This window comes from Mesoplodon bidens (assembly GCF_964165515.1).
Source record: "Mesoplodon bidens genome assembly, chromosome: 8".
Lineage (NCBI taxonomy): Eukaryota > Metazoa > Chordata > Mammalia > Artiodactyla > Ziphiidae > Mesoplodon > Mesoplodon bidens.
The window spans coordinates 90,079,370-90,102,347 of NC_138165.1; the positions used below are offsets into that span (position 1 = coordinate 90,079,370).

A 22,978-nucleotide genomic window follows, 5' to 3' on the forward strand; every position below is an offset into this window, starting at 1 on the left:
ATGGACTCCAGGGAAGTAGAGCCCCCAAAGTAGTATTGTTTTTGATACCTACCTCCCTTTGTGCTGATTCTCTGCTCCCCTAACTGGCTTTTGATTATTATTTTAACTTTCTAGACATTTTAATGCTAAGAATTTGACTTAGATCATGGACATACATTTGCTGACCCCTGAACAGGTCTCCTTTGGCCCCAACAGCAGTTTGTGAGGGTTGACTGAGTTTAAGCCAGTCCTTTGAGGCTAACCAACTCTGGATGCAGTCCCAAAGTCAACTGTTTCAAAAATGCAAATTAAGGATTCCAGACCCTGAAATATGGTGGTCACACTAAACCAATACCCCATCTAAGATGCATGCTTTTCATCTTAAGTAATATCCTTAGCCAGTATCTCACTGCAGTGGTAATGTTTCCTGATAACTTTGTTTAATTAAAGCAGAACTTTTGTTATTTTTAAAAGTTATTTTGTTATTTATTGCTTTTAACACTTAGTTATTTTTTTTCCTCTAAGATGTTACTTCTCTAGAATATTTATCATATTAAGTAAGAAGATGTTATTAAAATCCTTAATAATCATATGTTCTCAAGTAGTGTATTTCTTATTATCATTGGAAAACTGGATTTGCTCATGGGTGCTTAATTGCATCCTACATATATTCAAATAAAAAGGACAGACAATTTGAATGTAGAATGTAGAGGCATGTTACTAAACCTGGAGTGCTGAATTTTACATACACAAAAGTCATAGATTATTTGGAGAGAAAAAATTATATTTTGTTCTGTGTCTTCTAGACTAGGCAGATGTTACTGTGTATATGAATCCAAGATATGGATCTTGAAATGAAGATTCTAATTCAGTAAGTGCGGGTTTCAGGGGTTGAGATTCTGCATCATTAACAGGCTCCCAGGTGCTGCTGGTGTGGCTGATCTAAGGACTATAATTGGAGCAGCAAGGCTGTAGACAAATATCTTAACCTCTAGCCTTTATGTTTTCAGATAGAAGTATAATATATAGACCCCATATCTTTGGGTCTCCTGGTTTAGAAGTTGGAAAAACTTACACCACCATCCACTATGAGAACCATCAGTCTTATACGTTGAAAGAAAATTATTTTCCAGGTTCTGAGGCAGAAGATGGGCAACAGCTGTCTTAGGCAGGAGTGGCCAATAAATTTCCACATTTGCCAATTCTATTGAATTGGTAGTGGTTCTGTGGTATGTGGTATTAAGACTTGGTAGGAAAGACTGAAGGAAGCAAACTGCAAAGGGGATTATGACAGCAAGTGTGCCAGTTATTTGCCATCTTTGGTCTATTTTCAGTTAACTTACTGTATCTAAACTGGCTTTCCTAAGAAAGGGAACATGACTATAATGTTTGGTATTTACAATACATTTCTTTTATTTCAATTTAGTGAGTAAAATGTTGATCATGGAGGATCCAGGCTAGACTTTAGATTGCCTTTGTGTACATTGATTCTGCAGTGATATCAAAGATTACAAAGCAATTTCTGTCTATATTAGCTTTGGGAAATCATGTAAAATATAATTAGCTTTATGTTTCACTCCAGTTCTTTATAAAGCTGGTGCTACTGGCAGTGATCACTACCTACAGATGCAGTAGTGGAGGAGACCAGTGTGTGAGGAACTTTGTATGCTGCTCTCATCTGAAAATTGTTCACTTCCTTCTGGCTGTGGTCCATTTGCACAACCTTGTTTGTGACCCCATCATACCAGCTGTCACATCAAACTGCTCCATTAGGCCAGCTGAAATGCTTCTCTGAAGCTTCTTGCAGTTGTATCTTCTGTAGTACTTGGTGGATTTAGGGCTTCCTGGCAGTTTCATTGTGGGTGTATATTGGCCTGTTTTCTGACAAGATCTGCAGGGTCAGGATCTGGTGCAGATTCTGTTCGTGTAGAAACCACTAGTGCACTGGTGGTGATGAAGTACCAGGGAACTAATTCATAGTATGCAAACTCAGCAAGTGGAGATGTGGAGAATGACCCTTAGTCTGAGACCAGGCCATGACTATAGGATATAGTACCTGGCCTGGAAGGGGGCGGTGCTGTGGACTGTGGGTACAGGCCAGGGAGAAAAGAGGGCCACAGATAGTACCCTGGGCAAGATCAGACTAGAAAACCAGGCACAAAATTAAGTGTCAAGTCAAGCTCAAGCTCTAGAAATGTAGGACCATACCTGAGTGGAATAGTCAGAGTAGAAAAAAATGAATTTTGGAACTGGAGTTCAATGATGCTTTTTGAAGGAAAACTAGGCAGGTAATGGGAAGGGAGTTTTGTAGGGGCTCAGAGTCAGCTTGGCAAGAAGAAACTGATATTAAGCCAGAATGCCAGTTTATTATTCTGCAGTGGAAAAATAACTTTGTATGAAAATTGTGACCAGCTTAATTGTATGAACATTTCCTGGAGAATAGGATCACCTAAGAGATTAAATTACAGATGAGAAAGTTGCCCAGTAAAAGTAGAATCAAAATTAAAGGTTTTATTTTTCAGGCAATTCTTGACGAACTGTGCATTTCTACCCTACCAATATTGCTTCTAAAGCAGTGCCTTCCAACCTTTTTCACACACGATGCTCCATCAGATCCTGCTTCACTCTGTCTTTCTGTCTTTCTGGCTGTCCCAAGGGCCAAGGAGATCAATATCTGTAGAGTGTCCTCTTTATGAAAACCTAAGAGCGTGATTTCTCTCAGGCTTCAGAATCAGAGATTGCTGTACACCTGCTGAGAAACTCATCTGTTTTCATTGGATGGATACTGAATTGGTATCTGATTACATTTCCCTTTTTACCCTGACTGCTGGGAAGCTTAGAGTCAAACCTGTGACATATAACAAAGCTCATGAGACCTTATGGCCTGTACTGTACCTTACTTCTACTGTTTCCCTTTCTCCGCTAATTTCCATATTCATTTATTTTTATCTCCCTGTAGCTGTATGCATGTCTGTAAACTGCCACAGAATTGTTTTGGGATTTGTTTGTGCATTTGTCCATGTGTTGCGAGCCGGCTAGGCAGCTAGACAGATACATGCGAAAGTACATCTCCTTCTTTAGTAATGCTGCAACATCACATTTCAACTAAGTTGCTTCTGAAAAGGAAGATTTTCTGTTCACATCATATTGTGGGTACTAACAGTATCAATTAAGGAGGATCCTGGTTCCTGTTTTGGGTATTTGTACTCTTCCTGGTCTTTTGTTTGGTTAATCTCTTGCCCTTGGTTTATTGAATCTTTGGGTCAATAGCCCTGTAGCTCTTTTGTATTTCTCCTTCCTTTAGGGTCTTCAGATTGAGCTGTTTAAAGGATTTGATTTATCTGTTTGTAATATGACACGAGAGTTTGGAAAACAAATAGATGAGAATTCATTATTGAGGATATTGGTAAAAATTGCACATTGCTATTGTGTCACTAGAAACAGCACTGTGTAGTTGAAAATTCATGGCATTTATATTTAAGAAACTTGTCTTTGTCACTCATATCTTTGATTTTGGCCAAATCTATTCATCTTCCTGACTTAGTTTCCTTTATTTTTTTCAATTTAGAGATTACTGTATCTGTGCCATTCAATCTCACAGGGTTTTAAGAGTACATATGGTTATGATCCATGTGACAATACTCTTTAAGCTTTATAAAATGGTAGTTATTTTTCTTTTACTCTTTTTTGATTAAGGGAAACAGAATATATTATTAGTGATTATAATCCGTTCCCTAGAATATTTTTTTTTTGGTAGCAGTATACAAGTATTGTTTTATATTTCCAAAGCTTTGAGGACAAATCACTTTTTCCTCTATAGAGCCATGTTCAAGAAGCTTTGCTTTGATGTTTCTTCCTCACAATAAATAAGCAGTTGGTTTATTTACAATTATAAACTCTATCCAGATCATTTTAGAATGTTAACTTCTTTGTGAAATTTATTATGGTATAAGAAGGGATGAAGGATAGCATTACTTTTCTGGAGACTTACAGGCCAGTGACTGCCTACAAAATCAACTTCTAATAGTTGTTTCTCAGAAGGGGACATATTTTTCCATAAAAAAGAGGCTGAACTTCCTGTAGCTGAACCTAAGGAAATTTTATATCATTAAGTGAACATGTGTCAGAAAAATATAAATCTAGAAAAGGAGGAAGATTCAGAATGTCTTTTATGTATCCATTCATCTTAACACTAGATCATGGGAGACTTAGGAGACTTCTCCACAGGTACTCATCTCTTTCCAGAACAGGGAAGATAACAACAAACACTTGTATAATATTTATTATAAGCCAGGCACCATTCTAAATGATTTACATATGTTAATTTGTGTTAACAAGAGAGGTAGTATAGTATAGTGGAACCTAAGCTTCTGGGGCTGATTCCCAACTCTGTTATGTCCTGATTGTGTAACTGTGCATTTGAGTCCTGATCTGTCTAACAGAGATAATAATAGTCCAGCCTCATTGGTAGGATGAGGATGAAATGAGTTAATACATGTAAAACCCTTAGGACAGTGCCTGGCTCCTGTTAAATACTATGTGTGTGTTATCAGTTCTTATTACAAGCAAAATAATTTGTTATACACACTGTCAGGTTACTCTTGCAGGATGGGATGACAGAAAAATTTCTTATAACCAGCAGCAAAATGAAAACTAGGATAATCTAATCTTTGATTTTCATAACCATTGCTGTGCACTAAAGTGTTTAATTTTATACCTTTTAAACTTGGCCTAATAAAGTCTGTGCATTTGAAAAAAAATGTAAACCTACTGACCAATCAACAAAATAGCATTACTGGCATGTATTTTGATTTCTTTTAAAATTAAATGTTGTCTTGAAGTTTTCATTTGTAATTAGACTAACTTGTAATTTTTGAAGGTCTTAGAGCAATGCTATTAGAATTTTTATTAGAATCATTTCCACTGATATTTTAATACTGATATATCTTGATAATTTATGAACTGCTGAGTTATGATTATTAAGTAGTTTATATTTGCTTAAACATTAGGCTGCTTTTTCTGAGAAGATAATTTAATTTTAAAATTGAGATATGTAAGAAAGAGAGTGGAGATGTAAGTATCTTTTATTGATGAAAACATTGAAATCTATATTTTACTTATATTTAAATCTTACTGTGCTTTGTTTTTTTCATTCACAATACTTTAAACCAAATAAAGAAGTCACACTGCATTGTGAATGACTAAGAAACTCCGGAAAATTCACTGTGGTTTGAGATGTGTTTGAAAATTTACTGTCATAGTTTTCCTGTCCATCATTTTTCTTATCTCTTTCTAATTTATGTTATGATACCATGTACATTTTTGTAAGCCTTCTTAGAATCAAACTGGAAATCATTAGATAGTAAATATATTAAAAAAGTTTTTCATGAGTTTGGGTTGTTTGAATAATCATTTAAAATAACAATTAAGATATTTTGTCTTAAAACATCTATAATTGTAGGCTGTATGAGGAAGAGAAATTTTAAAAAACAGCTTAATTTACATGTATTTACTAACTTGGTGAGATTCTTGGATATAATACTGTATTTTAAGGTTATCTCAATTTTTAAATATAATAATGTTATTCCATTATTTTGAGATTCAAACTTAACAGTACATTTAGAGGTCACCATAACTGAAGCATCTGAAGATGGTTATGAATATGAAGAGGTAATTTCATTTTACGTATTCTATGAATTCATTACAGTCATTCCTGTGAAATATTCATTTTATTTTTTCTTAAAAATTTTTTTCTTAAGTGATGCTACTTTTTCAACTGAATTTAGCTAATCAGCTGGTTAAGAGTGAGGTTTGAAAATTCTATTTAAAAATTTAGATTGGTTAACACATCTGGATCTTTTGATTTTCTTGTTAATTGTCCTTCAGAGTCAGCTTCTCATCACCTGTCTTGTGGATCCACACTATAGTCTGTCGTCTCTGTCCAACAGGTGTTCCCAATCATCCAGTCTAGGTTGCCCAGATTCCTACTACCTAGCTGGAGCTCAGATCCTATGGTTCCCTTCAACTTAGCAATACTTTAGTCTAATATAGTTACTGTCTCAAACCTGTCCTTTAATTCATTGTTCCAAGGGAACCTATCATTACATCTGAGACTTGGAAGGCAGAGTCATTCCAAGATGACAGAAGCTGTGAATGAAACTGTGGAAGCAAGCCTGGCATTTGTGGCCTAGGCAAACAAGAGACAGGACAAACACAGAAGATAGGCTTTGTATTACTACTGGTAAAATGGAGATAATATTAATACATACCACATGAAATGAGTTAATAAATGTAACAGGCTTAAAGCTGTGATCAGCACATAAGAAGCATGCAGTAAGTGTTCACTCTCATTAATGTCATAACTAGAGTCAGTTGCATTCTTCCAAGAACTTAACGTTCAGGCAATGAGTTTTGTTTTGCTTTTTAATATTAGACATAATTTATTAGATATTTGCAGTTGCTAGTAGTTATGAAAAGTAATAGTGGAGAAAATCTGGGATGCGGAGAGAATGGTGACATTTAGATGGCCTAACATTCTTTTTTTTTCAGCAGAGTTGTTAGACTACATTTGTCAGTATAGGTAAAAGCAGTTGCCCGTAAGCTAACCTCAAGTTCATCAGTAGTAACATTGAGTGATGTTTATAAGGAAGTCAGAGGGCTGCCTACTTGTTAGTTTATGTTTCATAGATCTCAGAATGACATGGTGTCTTACATAAAGTGTATTTCTTTGTCCTTTGTTTTGTGAGGAAAATTTATTTCTGAAATGAAATAAGGTATTTTTGTATTCCTGCTAACTCTTCCTATCATTCTCTTTCTCTGTGATTTAGATACCAGATGACAATTATAGCATTCCAGAAGGTGAAGAAGATCTGGCAAAAGCAGTTCAGATGGTCCAAGAACAGGCTACAGATACTCAAATTTTGGTGAGAATTTTGAACACAGCCGTAGCCTATAGTTTAACAGTGATACTTTCTATACGAAGTTTTAAAAGTCATTTAAACTATAAGTACTTCACTTACTAGATGCAGCTCTATCACTTGACGTCTTTTTCGCTTCTATTTGTTTATCATCTATCCTTCACTTTTAGTAAGTAGTCATATTTACCTTGCCTTGGATCATCATTTTCCACATGGTGTTCACTTTTGCATGACTTTGCAACAGATGACACTTTCTCTCAGAACTCTCTTTAATCTCAATGGAGTTTAAACAAGGATTTTCAGTACTTGTACAGAACTTGGTATTGTATGCATATTCTACAGTCTGTTTTGTAAGCATCTGTGTTTTTTGTTTTTCATGGAAGTATTTACATCACAGGAAATGCTTAATATATTATGCTTTTTTCTTGTGAGGCTAATTAACTAATTTCACTAGAAAATATGGTGGGGATGCTTTCTGATTATAATACCACCAATTAACAGTACATGGAATGATGGCATTCCTGTAAAATTGCAAGCTCAATTAAAAATTGACAATAATGATGATAGCAAAAATATTTTTAAAGTGCTGCCAATACTAATTAACACTGAAGTCATACCAATACTACTTAAAAAGGTTGCTTTTCTTCAAAAATGAAACCTTTACTGTGAAATATGAAGGAAATTATTATACTCTTATTTAGGTGCAGATTTGGCTTCCTCAGTGCAAAATAGTATGTGATAGACTTCACTCCATATTCTGCCCTTTGTCAGTCTTTCCATATTTTGCAGATTTCCTTGGTTCAGAAATCTAGTTACTCCTTTCCAAAATATCTGTCCATTCAAAATTGAAAAATGCTGAAGACGAGGATTTTTTGAATTCAGAATTGATTATATTCTAAGTGGAGGACTTTAGCTCATAGTAAACTCTATTCTCTAATATATCCTATGGATATAGTTCCTTCTACGTAGACGTAAAGTGAAGTCTACCATGCAGACTTTATTAGTCTGTTGGATATCTCAATGCAGTAATTTATAGGAAGGTTTTAAAACATAGCATTTTGAATGATGAGCAGTGAATAAACGTATCAGTTGCATTACATGTATTACTCATCATCTTCCTTCTTGTTTTACATCATTAAGTAAAGAGGATTAAAAAAATACTTTATGTACCACTCATTTATATTGGTTCTTGGTAACATAGATATGCCTAACACAATGCTTGGCACATAGTAGGCACTAAATGAATAGCAGTTAAATAAATGAGTGGATAAATGAATCATTGAATGAAAAAATTATGACCAAACTGTAATTGCATCTTTGTATGTGGTATCATGCTAGAAGGTGCTTGTAAATCCAAAGATAAATCCAAGAAGGGCAATTGGTGAATAAATTCAACATAGTAGCAGTCATATCTTCTGAACCAAGTATCAGTAATTCTTCTCTCATCAGTTTCTCGAAGCTTTCTTTTATCATAAGCTCGCGAGAGTTAACTTTCTAGATTTATGACATATTTATAGCTTGTTGACTCTCATTTAAGTTTTTATCTGTTTTTTGAGTTCTTTGGAGGAACAGTGCTATGCAGAAAATTCACAAAAGTTTCCCTTTAGCTTTTAAAATTAAATATGAATTCATTTTATAATAAGCATTTCAGTTATGTATTTCTAATTTGGTTTTTGTTTCTATAGTATTTTTATCTTCCAAATCTAGCTTTGAGTTGTGCCATGGGCTTTCTGTTTTAAGAATATTTATTACTTATGAAACCCACTTCCTTTTGTTATGATTTTATTACATCTGTTTATGAGCAAGATATATTTTCTTCTATGTTAGAGGATAGTAATAGTCTCAATTGAACAGGGACTTTTAGAAAATTCATTAAAGACTGCAAGTAAAAAAGATCATCATTACATTAGGAATGTTGAATATAGTTGAAATTATTGAAAAGTTGAAAGTTAGAAATAATGTAAGTAGTTTTATTGGTTAAAAAATTAACAAGGACTATTTATATAAGAGTTGACATTTAAATGAATTTTTATAATTTTCTTTAAACCTTGATAATATATATGAAAAATCTGAGAATTGATGCATGTTTTATTTCATAAATTTTAAACTTTTTATGCTGTAAAATATGTTTCCTTGATAGGTGCAATGTTTCAGAACTCTGAAATAAAATATAGTTTTATCATATTTAAAGTGATTAATGAAAAAATTAATGTAGGAAATGTTATTAATCTGTGACAAATGTGTGGTTTGGTTGTACTGTCCATTGTTTCTTGAAACTGAAGTCTTTTTTCTAAGTATAAATGTAAGTATAAATAGGAATACAGGCACAGACACATATACACACACATATTCCTTAGAAATACTTGTATGTAATTTTATGAAAAAAAGTCTACTTATATTCAAGCTGGGTTTTCCCCTCTACACTGTGAGCATATTATTGCCATTTTGGGAGGTAATTCTTTAGCTGTTTTGGTTTGTGTTTTTTTTGTTTTGCAAATTTTGGAGGTGCAATCTTAAAGGTCCATGTATTGCCATAATAATATAATATTAATAAACTTATAAGTTTGATCTTTAAAGATAACAGTAGCAGAGTACCTAAATCATATAACTGTTAAATTTCCTGACATCTTCTCTCCACCTCCTCCTCTAAGAATGTAAGGCATTTCTTTGAAATAGTCAGGTGTTTCTGGAGAAGATGAATTGATAACTGAACAAAACTACCATACTGTTTAACGTATTAATCAGTAGTTCTCAAAGAATTTTACTCTAAGATATTTTCCTACATATTTATTAAGAAGTACTATCAAATATTTTCATATTAAAGTTATGTTCTTATAAGAAAAAAGTAGCTCAGGATTAGTAAGTTTGTATTCCTTTCATTTATTTATTTATTTTTAACATCTTTATTGGAGTATAATGCTTTGCAGTGGTGTGTTAGTTTCTGCTTTATAACAAAGTGAATCAGCTATACATATACATATATCCCCATATCTCCTCCCTCTTGCGTCTCCCTCCGATCCTCCCTATCCCACCCCTCTAGGTGGTCACAAAGCACCGAGCTGATCTCCCTGTGCTATGCAGCTGCTTCCCACTAGCTACCTATTTTACATTTGGTACTATATATAAGTCCATGCCACTTTCTCACTTTGTCCCAGTTTACCCTACCCCCTCCCTGTGTCCATTCTCTACGTCTCCGTCTTTATTCCTGTCCTGCCCCTAGGTTCTTCAGAATCATTTTCTTTTTTTTAGATTCCATATATATTTGTTACAATATGTTATTTGTTTTTCTCTTTCTGACTTACTTCATCCTGTATGACAGACTCTACGTCCATCCACTCACTACAAATAACTCAGTTTCGTTTCTTTTTATGGCTGAGTAATGTTCCATTGTATATATGTGACACATCTTCTTTATCCATTCATCTGTCAGTGGACACTTAGGTTGCTTCCATGTCCTGGCTATTGCAGATAGAGCTGCAATGAACATTGTGGTACATGACTCTTTTTGAATTATGGTTTTCTCAGGGTACATGCCCAGTAGTGGGATTTCTGGGTCGTATGGTAATTCTATTTTTAGTTTTTTAAGGAAACTTCATACTGTTCTCCATAGTGGCTGTATCAATTTACATTCCCACCAAGAGTGCAAGAGGGTTCCCTTTTCTCCACACCCTCTCCAGCATTTATTGTTTGTAGATTTTTTGATGATGGCCCTTCTGACTGGTGTGAGATGATACCTCATTGTAGTTTTGCTTTGCATTTCTCTAAAGATAAGTGATATTGAGTATTCTTTCATGTGTTTGTTGGCAATATGTATATCTTCTTTGGAGAAATGTCTATTTAGGCCTTCTGCCCATTTTTGGATTGGATTGTTTGTTTTTTTTATATTGAGCTGCTTGTAAATATTGGAGATTAATCCTTTGTCAGTTACTTCATTTGCAAATATTTTCTCCCATTCTGAGGGTTGTCTTTTCGTCTTGTTTATGGTTTCCTTTGCTATGCAAAAGCTTTGAAGTTTCATTAGGTCCCATTTGTTTATTTTTTGTTTTTATTTCCATTTCTCTAGGAGGTGGGTCAAAAAGAATCTTGCTGTCATTTATGTCATAGAGTGTTCTGCCTATGTTTTCCTCTAAGAGTTTTATAATTTCTGGCATTACATTTAAGTCTTTAATCCATTTGGAGTTTATTTTTGTGTATGGTGCCAGGGAGTGTTGTAATTTCATTCTTTTACTTTTAGCTGTCCAGTTTTTCCAGCACCACTTATTGAAGAGGCTGTCTTTTCTTCATTGTATATTCTTTCCTCCTTTATCAAAAATAAGATGACCATATGTCCATAGGTTTATCTCTGGGCTTTCTATCCTGCTCCATTGATCAATATTTCTGTTTTTGTGAAAGTACCATACTGTCTTGATTAGTGTAGCTTTGTAGTACAGCCTGAATTCAGGGAACCTGATTCCTCCAACTCCGTTTTTCTTTCTCAAGATTGTTTTGGCCTTTCGGGGTCTTTTGTGTTTCCATACAAATTGTGAAATTTTTTGCTCTAGTTCTGTGATAAATGCCATTGATAGTTTGATAGCGATTGCACTGAATCTGTAGATTACTTTGGGTACTATAGTCATTTTCACAATGTTGATTCTTCCAATCCAAGAACATGGTATATGTCTCCATCTCTTTGTATCATCTTTAATTTCTGTCATCAGTGTTTTATAGTTTTCTGCATACAGGTCTTTTGTCTCCTTAGGTAGGTTTATTCTTAGGTATTTTATTCTTTTTGTTGCAGTGGTAAATGGGAGTGTTTCCTTAATTTCTCTTTCAGATTTTTAATCATTAGTGTATAGGAATGCAGGAGATTTCTGTGCATTAATTTTGTACGCTGTTACTTTACCAAATTCATTGATTAGCTCTTGTAGTTTTCTGGTAGAGTCTTTAGGATTCTCTGTGTATAGTATTATGTCATCTGCATGTCTCCATATATACTATCATATATAGTATCATGTCTCTATGTATAGTATTATGTATAGTTACAGTTTTACTTCTTCTTTTCCAATTTGGATTCCTTTTATTTCTTTTTCTTCTATGATTGCTGTGGATAAAACCTTCCAAACTATGTTGAATAATCGTAGTGAGAGTGGGCAACCTTGTCTTGTTCCTGATGTTAGTGGAAATGGTTTCAGTTTTTCACCATTGAGAACGATGTTGGCTGTGGGTTTGTTATATATGGTCTTTATTATGTTAAGGTGAGTTCCCTCTATGCCTACTTTCTGGGTTTTTTATTTATCATAAATGGGTGTTGAATTTTGTCATAAGCTTTTTCTGCATCTATTGAGATGATCATATGGATTTTATCCTTCAATTTGTTAATATGGTATATCACATTGATTGATTTGCGTATATTAAAGAATCCTTGCATTCCTGGGTTAAACCCCACTTGATCATGGTGTATGATCCTTTTAATGTGTTGTTGGATTCTGTTTGCTAGTATTTTGTTGAGGAGTTTTGCATCTATGTTCTTCAGTGAAATTGGCCTGTAGTTTTCTTTCTTTGTGACATCTTTGTCTGGTTTTTGTATCTGGTTTTGATGGTTGCCTTTTAGAATGAGATGGGGAGTGTTCCTCTCTCTGCTGTATTTTGGAAGAGTTTGAGAAGGATAGGTGTTAGCTCTTCTCTAAATGTTTGATAGAATTCAATTGTGAAGCTATATGGCCCTGGGCTTTTGTTTGTTGGAAGATTTTTAAACACAGTCTCAATTGCAGTGATTGTGATAGGTCTGTTTATATTTTCTATTTCATCCTGGTTCAGTTTCGGGAGGTTGTGCTTTTCTAAGAATGTGTCCATCTCTTCCAGGTTGTCCATTTCATTGGCATATAGTTGCTTGTAGTAATGTCTCATGATTCTTTTTATTTCTGCAGTGTTAGCTGTAATTTCTCCTTTTTCATTTCTCTCTCAGTTGATTTGAGTCTTCACCCTTTTTTTCTTGATGAGTCTGGCTAGTGGTTTATCAATTTTGTTTATCTTTTCAAAGAACCAGCTTTTAGTTTTATTGAGCTTAGCTACTGTTTCCTTCATTTCATTTATTTCTGATCTGATCTTATGATTTCTTTCCCTCTGCTAACTTTGGGGTGTTTTTGTTCTTCTTTCTCTAATTGCTTTAGGTGTAAGGTTAGGTTGTTTATTTGATATGTTTCTTGTTTCTTGAGGTAGGATTTTATTGCTATAAACTTCCCTCTTAGAACTGCTTTTGCTGCATCCCATAGGTTTTGGGTCATCATGTTTTCATTGTCATTTGTTTCTAGGTATTTTTTTATTTCCTTTTTGATTTCTTCAGTGATCTCTTGGTTATTAAGTAGTATATTGTTTAGCCTCCATGTGTTTATATTTTTCCAGATTTTTTCTTGTAATTGATATCTAATCTCATAGCGATGTGGTCAGAAAAGATACTTGATATGATTTCAATTTTCTTAAATTTACAAAGGCTTGATTTGTGACCCAAGATATGATCTATCCTGGAGAATGTTCCATGAGCACTTGAGAAGAAAGTGTATTCTGTTGTTTTTGCATGGAATGTCCTATAAATATCAATTAAGTCTCTCTCGTTTAATGTGTCATTTAAACTTGTGTTTCCTTATTTATTTTCATTTTGGATGATCTGTCCCCTGGTGAAAGTGGGGTGTTAGGGTTCCCTACTATGACTGTGTTAATGTCCATTTCCCCTTTTATGGCTGTTAGCATTTGCTTTATGTATTGAGGTGCTCCTATGTTGGGTGCATAAATATTTACAATTGTTATATTTTCTTCTTGGTTTGATCCCTTGATCATTATGTAGTGTCCTTCTTTGTCTCTTGTAATAGTCTTTATTTTAAAGTCTATTTTGTCTGATATGAGAATTGCTACTCTACTGCAGCTTTCTTTTGCTTTCCATTTGCATGGAATATCTTTTTCCATCCCCTCACTTTCAGTCTGTATGTGTCCCTAGGTCTGAAGTGTGTATTTTGTAGACAGCATATATACGGGTCTTGTTTTTATATCCATTCAGCCAGTCTATGTCTTTTGGTTGGAGCATTTAATCCATTTACATTTAAGGTTGTTATCAATATGTATGCTCCTATTTCCATTTTCTTAATTGTTTTGGGTTTGTTATTGTAGATCTTTTCTTCTCTTGGGTTTCCTGCCTAGAGAAGTTCCTTTAGCATTTGTTGTAAAGCTGGTTTGGTAGTGCTGAATTCTCTTACCTTTTGCTTGTCTGTAAAGGTTTTAATTTCCCTGTCAAATCTGAATGAGATACTTTCTGGGTAGAGTAATCTTGGTTGTAGTTTTTCCCTTTCATCACTTAAAATATGTCCTGCCACACCCTTCTGCCTTGCAGAGTTTCTGCTGAAATATCAGCTGTTAACCTTATGGGGATTCCCCTGTATGATATTTGTTGTTTTACCCTTGCTGCTTTTAATATTCTTTCTTTGTATTTATGTTTCGATAGTTTGATTAATATGTGTCTTGGCATGTTTTTCCTTGTTTTTATCCTATATGGGACTCTCTGCACTTCCTGGAGTTGACTGACTATTCCCTTTCCCATTTTAGGGAAGTTTTCAACTATAATTTCTTCAAATATTTTCTCAGTCCCTTTCTTTTTCACTTCTTCTTCTGGGACCCCTATTATTTGAATCTTGGTGAGTTTAATGTTGTCGCAGATTCCTCTGACACTGTCCTCAATCTTTTCATTGTTTTTTCTTTATTCTGCTCTGCAGTAGTTATTTCCACTATTTTATCTTCCAGGTCACTTATCTGTTCTTCTGCCTCAAGTATTCAGCTATTGATTCCTTCCTGAGAATTTTAAATTTCATTTATTGTGTTGTTCATCATTGTTTGTTTGCTGTTTAGTTCTTCCAGGTCCTTATGAAACATTTTTTGTATTTTCTTCATTCTATTTCCAAGATTTTGGAACACCTTTACTATCATTACTCTGAATTCTTTTTCAGGGAGACTGCCTATGTCCTCTTCATTTGTTTCATCTGGTGCATTTTTACCTTGCTCCTTCATCTGCTCTGTGTTTCTGTGTCTTCTCATTTTGCTTAACTTACTGTGTTAGGGGTCTCCTTTCCATAGGCTGCAGGTTCATAGTCCCCATTGTTTTTGGTGTCTGCCCCCCATGGCTAAGGTTGGTTCAGTGGGTTTTATAGGCTTCCTGGTGGAGGGGACTAGTGCCTGTGTTCTGGTGGATGAGGCTGGATCTTGTCTTTCTGGCGGGCAGGACTACATCTGTTGGTGTGTTTTGGGATGTTTGTGGCCTTATTATGATTTTAGACAGCCTCTCTGCTAATGGGTGGTGTTGTGTTCCTGTCTTGCTAGTTGTTTGGCATAGGGTGTCCAGCACTGTAGCTTGCTGGTCGTTGAGTGGAGCTGGGTCTTAACATTGAGATGGAGATCTCTGGGAGAGCTTCTGCTGTTTGATATTACATGGGGCCTAAGGTCTCTGGTGGATCAATGTCCTGAACTTGGCTCTCCCACCTCAGAGGCACAGGCCTGATACCGGGCCGGAGCACCGAGACCCTGTCAGCCACATGGCTTAAAAGAAATGGAAGAATAAATGAAAGACAGAAAGAAAAAAATAAAATAAAATAAAGTTTTAAAAATAATAAATAAGTATTGACAATAAAATAAATTTAAAAAGTAATAAAAAAAAGAAAAAAAAAGGAAAGAAAGAAAGAAGAGAACAACCAAACCAAAAAACAAATCCACCAATGATAACAAGTACTAAAAACTATACTAAAAAAAAATAAAGGACAGGACCCTAGGACAAATGGTAAAAACAAAGCTATAGACAAGATCAAACAAAGAAGCATACACATACACAGTCACAAAAAGAGAAAAAGGAAAAAAATATATATTGTTGCTCCGAAAGTCCACCGCCTCAATTTTGGGATGATTCATTGTCTACTCAGGTATTCCACAGATGCAGGGTACATCAAGTTGATTGTGGAGATTTACTCCACTGCTCCTGAGGCTGCTGGGAGAAATTTCCCTTTCTCTTCTTTGTTTGCACAGCTCCTGGGGTTCAGCTTTGGATTTGGCCCCGCCTCTGCATGTAGGTCACCTGAGGGCGTCTCTTCCCGCTCAGACAGGACAGGGTTAAAGGAGCAGGTGATTCGGGGGGCTCTGGCTCACTCAGGCCAGGGGAAGGCAGGGGTATGGATGCGGGGCGAGCCTGCGGCGGCAGAGGCCAGCGTGACGTTGCACCAGCCCGAGGTGCCTTGTGTTCTCCCAGGGAAGTTGTCCCTGGATCACGGTACCCTGGCGGTGGTGAGATGCACAGGCTCCTGGGAGGGGAGGTGTGAATAGTGACCTGTGCTTGCACACAGGCTTCTTGGTGGCGGCAGCAGCAGCCTTAGCGTCTCATGCCCGTCTCTGGGGTCCGCGCTTTTAGCCGCAGCTCGCGCCCGTCTCTGGAGCTCCTTTAAGCAGCGCTCTTAATCCCCTCTCCTCACACACCAGGAAACAAAGAGGCTACAAAAAGTCTCTTGCCTCTTCGGCAGGTCCAGACTTTTTCCCGGACTCCCTCCCGGCTAGCCGTGGGGCACTAACCCCCAGCAGGCTGTGTTCACGCAGCCAACCCCAGTCCTCTCCCTGGGATCCGCCCCCCGAAGCCCGAGCCTCAGCTCCCAGCCCCCGCCTGCCCCGGCGGGTGAGCAGACAAGCCTCTCGGTCTGGTGAGTGCTGGTTGGCACCGATCCTCTGTGTGGGAATCTCTCCGCTTTGCCCTCCACACCCCTGTTGCTGCGCTCTCCTCAGTGGCTCCAAAGCTCCCCCACGCCACCTCCCGTCTCCGCCAGTTTAGGGGCTTCCTTTTGTGTGGAAACTTTTCCTTCTTCACAGCTCCCTCCCACTGGTACAGGTCCCGTCCCTATTCTTTTATGTCTGTTTTTTCTTTTTTCTTTTTCCCTACCCAGGTATGTGGGGAGTTTCTTGCCTTTTGAGAGGTCTGAGGTCTTCTGCCAGCGTTCAGTAGATGTTCTCTAGGAGCTGTTCCACATGTAGATGTTATTTCTGATGTATTTGTGGGGAGGAAGGTGATCTCCACGTCTTACTCTTCTGCCATCTTGAAGGTCTCCTCCTTTTATTTAGACTTTGGTTTCATTAAAGTTCATTTTAAATCTTACATATCATAAATGCTAATGAAATAAATACATAAAATAATTTTCATTACTTTTACACGTTCAATGATTAAATCACAATAAAAAGAGCTGTTTGCCATTATTGAGTTCCTAGTCCCTTGATGTACACATTTAATTTCAGTTAAAGAACCAGGCTACTTTTACCCCGAGCCTTGCCTATACATTCTCCAAACTAGTATCTTTGACTTAATTTGAATTAAAGAGTTGATTCTCAGGAGTCAAAAAAACAGTTTTCAAAGGAACTCACTGACTGGAATAGTTCAAACTATATCAAGACAGTTTTGATATATGGTCCAGTAATTCTTTGCTATTCAACATTTAATTAATTCTTAAGTCCTCTCTGATTTTGTTCTCAACATATCTCATATCCTTCTCTTTGCTTTCATCCCTTACTTAGTTCATCTCAGTTTCACCTTCTGTCTTCTCTCATCAGAGCTACTGTCATGCTGCTGATACTGTGCCTCCTTCTACTTGCATGTAAAGGAGATTTTAAACACAAATTTGAATTTATCACTCCTCTACTTAAATCAGCAATGTCTCCATTCTTCCATCTGCCTTGACCTTCTTGATGTGCTTTCTGTCTGGCTTTCCAACTTTCTCTTTGGTCCTTTCTCCATAAGACCTTGAGCTTGAATGGACTGAACTCTCGTTCCTTGTCTTTGTCTCTGATGTTTTTCTTGCCTTGAATTTCCTTCCATCCTTCTTCACCCATTGAACTTCCTCTTCTATAAATTCCAACTTAAGAGTCTTAACAAAGCCTTTTACCTACCCAAGACAAGTGAAATACTTTCCACCTTTATCTATCACTTTACCAAGACGACCTCTATTTTTTTACACAGGACACTATTTAGAAACCTCTCTAATTAGAAAATTTCACCTTTATAACTTTCATAGAGAAAACTAAGCAACGTGGTAGAGCCACTTTTGTCTCCAACAGATTTCTGGGTCACATGTGGATGGATTTTTTAATAATTCAGCATTTTGTAAAGTGAGGCATATTTGCTAGTTTTTAGAGCCTTGGTTCTTTTTGTCCTTATTCTGAGGTGCTTTATTAACACCATCATTAAATTAGTTTTAAAGCTGTAATGAGAGTTGTATCTATTGTATAATTGAGATAAAAATACAACTTAAAATTACATAAATGTACCTATTGTCTGTATGTATGATGTTCTGTGTAGACTTAAAAACAGGCCTTTATAATCAAAACTAATCACAAATAGTAGAGCTTCTATACTGTTATTTGTTTACATGTTTTGTTTTTTACTCAACTGATCTTTCAGTTCCTTGAGACAGAGATGGTGTCTTATTCATATTTAATTCCTAGCACTTTTCACACAGTGCCTGGCATATGGGTGATATTCAGCAAATATATGTTAAGTTAATATTATTTGTAAAGATAAAAGAGACATTAATGATCACATTACAGCTTGGAACGTGTGTGTGTGTGTGTGTGTGTGTGTGTGTGTGTGTGGTGTATAATGCTGAAGGACTATAGATACATAAATATATTGTCAGGATTATAAATCTCAATGTATAAGTAAGAACTATGGCAGTTTAAAGTGGTTGGATTTCTGTTTTGGATGCTTCAAGGTGTGTGTACAAGATGCATTCAGGAAGAGAAAACATTTATTTGAGAAGGCAGGAATCTTGTGTGTTGCAACCATACACACAAGCATCTTGTAAGCAAGCAGTGCATAAGCATCTTTAGAAAGTAGAGTAGGTACAGTCTGTCTTCCCTTTTCTCCTATGTTCCTGATTCCTTCAACTATCACCCTTCTCGTCTTAAAATATCATGTTCAAATTTACTGACCCAAAATCAGAGGTAGCATTTATTAAGTATAATGAATGTTTGCTTTGAGCTATATTATGCCCTTACCTAACAGTTATAAATATAAAATCTTCTACCAAAATTCAACAACTTCATGGATGACAGGCATGCTGTACTCTGCTACTTTGACATCTCCCATGATGTTTGATATAGGGTCCTACACATAATCATCATTGTTATATGATATCTTTTTTAATGATCTTAGGAAAGAGAAGTTATTCTGCATGAGCTTTAAAAAATTTTATTTTAAAACCCCATCACTTGTTAGGAATTTTCTGTAGCCCCCTAAATTTGCTTAAACTCATCACTATTTTGATTGTCATAATAGCCACTAGTAATTAACACCAGTATTAAAGTATTTATAGAACTTTTAAAGGACTTTTTGTAGCAAGAAAGATTTTTTCTTCAGTGCATTTCTGTGTAACCGTTGTGTACATTCTTTATAACCTGTCTGTAACCATTACCAAGTTGGGAAGGAGAAGTAGGAAGAAAAGTCCATTGCTGGGTTTCTATAGGTGAAAATAGATCTGACTATCCAAATATTCTGCAGTGAGATTACTGAGTTCTTACCAATGAGAAGAAAATGAATGTACTCTGGAGACAATGATGCTGTTGATATTAAGAATCTACCCGTTACTTGATTTATTTTATACAGTGATATGTGATATGGTAGTTGTTATGACTGTCCTAATTTCATATCTCACTTGCTGAAATATCCCCATTTAGTTTAAGGATCTCTAAACTTGTTCTCACAAGGGTCACATAGAAAATATTTTGTGTTTTGAAGGGCATAAGTTCTCTGTTGCAACTGCTCAAGTGTAGTGCAAAAACAGCCATAGACAATATGTAAATAAGTGGGCATGGTGGGGTTCTAATAAACTTTGTTTATGAGAACAGTTAGCTGACCCCTAATCTAGTTGATAGACTTATTTATTTCCATTATGAAATAGTAGTACAAGAGCCCTCTATTGCACATAATTTCTTCCATAGTGTTTCTAGAAATCAAGGCACCCAAACCACATTTCTTTTTATAATGATAAAAATTAAAATAATTAAACGATCTATACATATTTTTTTTTCTTTTTTAAAATTTGTTATATACTATTGTTAGGGCAAGCTGACCTCCTTATTGTTTTTCAAACAATCCAATCACAGTCTTGCCTGCCTTTGTACTTGCTAATGCTGTATCTGGAACATGACTCTCCCTCTTCTCTAGATTTATGTTCAGATGCCGCTTTCTCAATGAAATCTTCCTTCATCACCCTATGTACATAGCAGCCCAGCTCCACACACATATCTGCTCCCTACCTGGCTTTCGCTCACTTCAACCCTCTGTTTGTACCCCCAGGCACTTAGTACCATCTACCATACTATATATTTTTAATTTAGTTATTCATTTTCTGTCCCCACATTCTTGACTATTAGTTATGAGGACTGAGTTTTGTCTGTTTTCATCACTGCTTTATCCCTAGTGATTAAAATAGTTCCTGGACATAATAGTCAACAAAATTCTTTAAAAAGTGAATGAATGAATGAATGAATGTAAGGCCTATGTGTACAATTAATGAAAGCTTTGATATTTTCAAAATAAGTAATTACACATTTAAATTTTAGGAGCAGAAAACAGTCCTATCTTCAAAGCATGCAGTACCTGAAGCAATAGAAGACTTTCTCTGCAATTTTCTGATCAAAATGGGAATGACCAGAACTCTTGATTGCTTTCAGTCTGAATGGTAAACAATTAAGTAAATAGTTCTCTGGAAATACTAACATTATTTAACATGTGTACTTTTAATCATCTTAAAAGACTTTGAGTGACTCGGCTTATGTAAAATGAATGAACTGGATAGAAACTTTTCCCATCACCACCACTGAAACCACAACACACATACACACACAATCAGGATATCAATTTCAAAGAAATTTTTAATAAATATCTTTTCTAAATATACAAGTTTAGGTGATTTTCAAGAATCAATAAAATGGAATGTCTCCTGTAGTTATATAATTGAAGCTATTTGATAAAATATTTTTAAAATGTCTTTTGAATAATTATAATGGTATAATTTCCTGTATTAAGACATCCTACTAACAGTACTACTTTGCTTGTTTTACTTAGAGTGTAATGACCTGCTTTTCTCTACTCACACAACTAATTTTTTTTCTACAAATATCCCTTCATTTAGAAGTAAGTGGAATTACATTGTCAAACGATACCTTTTTCTTGTTATAATTGAAAATTTAATAGCTTATTGGTTATGAAAATCAGCAGGCATACTGTCTTTATTCCTTTGCTGTGGTGGTAATGTCACCAGGCACGTTTTCAGAGTCCTAACATTTGTTAACAAAATATTATTAAATAATTGGATAATAAAATGTTTGATTTTTAAAAGCCATTGATATTATAGAAAGAAGGAATAATATGATATATAAAGTTGTTTATAGTGTTTTGGAGTTCAATCCTAATTTTAAATATAGGTGCGATTTGTAATTTCTACTAATCCAACTTTGATTTAATTTTTATATTCTGCTTTTTTTCATTCTCATCTACAGAGACCATGCACATAGAAGAAATCAGTTTCATTATTTTAAATTGCATGTCTAATATTAATAAATTTAACTAGGAGAACCTTTTTTTTTTTTTTTTTTTTTTGTGATATGCCCGCTTCTCACTGTTGTGGCCTCTCCCGTTGCGGAGCACAGGCTCCGGATGCACAGGCTCAGCAGCCATGGCTCACGGGCCCAGCTGCTCCGCGGCATGTGGTATCCTCCCGGACCGGGGCGCGAACCCGTGTCCCCTGCATCGGCAGGCGGACTCTCAACCACTGTGCCACCAGGGAAGCCCTGGAGAACCATTTTTGATTAATATGGTTTAGGAAAAAGAACAAGTTTGATGGTAGAAAAAATAATACTCTTCCTATGAAATCTGGAAGTTGTGTGAATAATTTTTATAAAAATGTCCCTAAGAAATAATTACAAATGTATTAGAAAATACATTTTTATAAAAGTAGGTAGTTGGTTAATTTGCAGTGCTAATGAAAGATTAATGTGGTTCAGTTTCCTTTTTTGCTTCTAAAGATATGTGTTAGGACATGTAGTGCTTAAATGTTTGGCAGTCCAAAGTATGAAATGATCCCCTTAGAGAAATCTGGAACCAAGTATGCTCTTAATTAGGTGCTTGTTGCCGTATTATCCTTTTAGATTTAGCAATTTGAATTGAGATGAAATTTCAGAAAAGTACAATAGTATTAAGATTTATAGAACCCCTAAGTAAGCATTCCATTTAGCATAATATTATAATCATAATGTAAAATTTGTATAAATAACTCTTCATTATATGAGCTTAGTAATACTGTGGTTCAAATTATTTTATCCTTATCCCTAGCAGCCAGTTTGTAATGAGATTACAAATAATTTGTAATGAGATTATACTGTATTGGATATTTTTATTTCAAATGAAACATTTTTTACTTTGATCAGAAACCTTTACTTATTATGCATAGTAAGACTGTAGGAATATTATATATATTATTTTTATAATTTCTTATTATAGAGAAAAACACTTGTAATATATAATTGCTGTAAATTGATTTAATTTTACAAAAGGGGGTGAAGCAAGGTTTCTCTATTGTTGGGTTGTAAAAAAAAAAACAAAACAACCCACAAAAAACAAACAAAAACTCCAAAAACCAAAAAACCTGGGCAGTAAAATTTGACTTATGTTCTTTCATTCCTCAAACAGTAATTGCAGTAAATCCATTGAATCTGGGGTCAGCAAACTAAGGCTCTGGGGCCAAATCTAACATGTCTCCTATTCTGGTAAATAAAATTTTATTGGAACACAGCCATGATCTATCTTTTAGGTATTGTCTATTTGTCTCTGGTTGCTTTCACACTATTACATTTAATGGCAACGTTAATTAGTCACAGCAGAGACCATATGGCCCAGAAACCTTTTTTTTTTCTCCAAATTCTAAATATTTATTTTCTGACCATTAACACACACAGAAAAGATTATACATATTCATAATATTCTATGAACCACAAAAAGTCTGCTTTAGTCAATGATATTTTATGACCCTTTAGAAGTG

At 35.3% G+C, this 22,978-nt stretch overlaps 1 protein-coding gene across 1 annotated transcript in view; it reads left to right on the top strand.

The window, feature by feature from the left end:
• The window catches only part of SPAG16 (sperm associated antigen 16), a 36,287-nt gene that overhangs the window by 8,875 nt on the left and 4,434 nt on the right, over nt 1-22,978 (top strand). Inside the window, exons 2-4 of the mRNA XM_081243281.1 lie at nt 5,603-5,649; nt 6,807-6,902; nt 20,502-20,620. Coding sequence (XP_081099407.1) covers nt 5,603-5,649; nt 6,807-6,902; nt 20,502-20,620 — 262 coding nt within the window. The remainder of the gene's footprint in view (nt 1-5,602; nt 5,650-6,806; nt 6,903-20,501; nt 20,621-22,978) is intronic.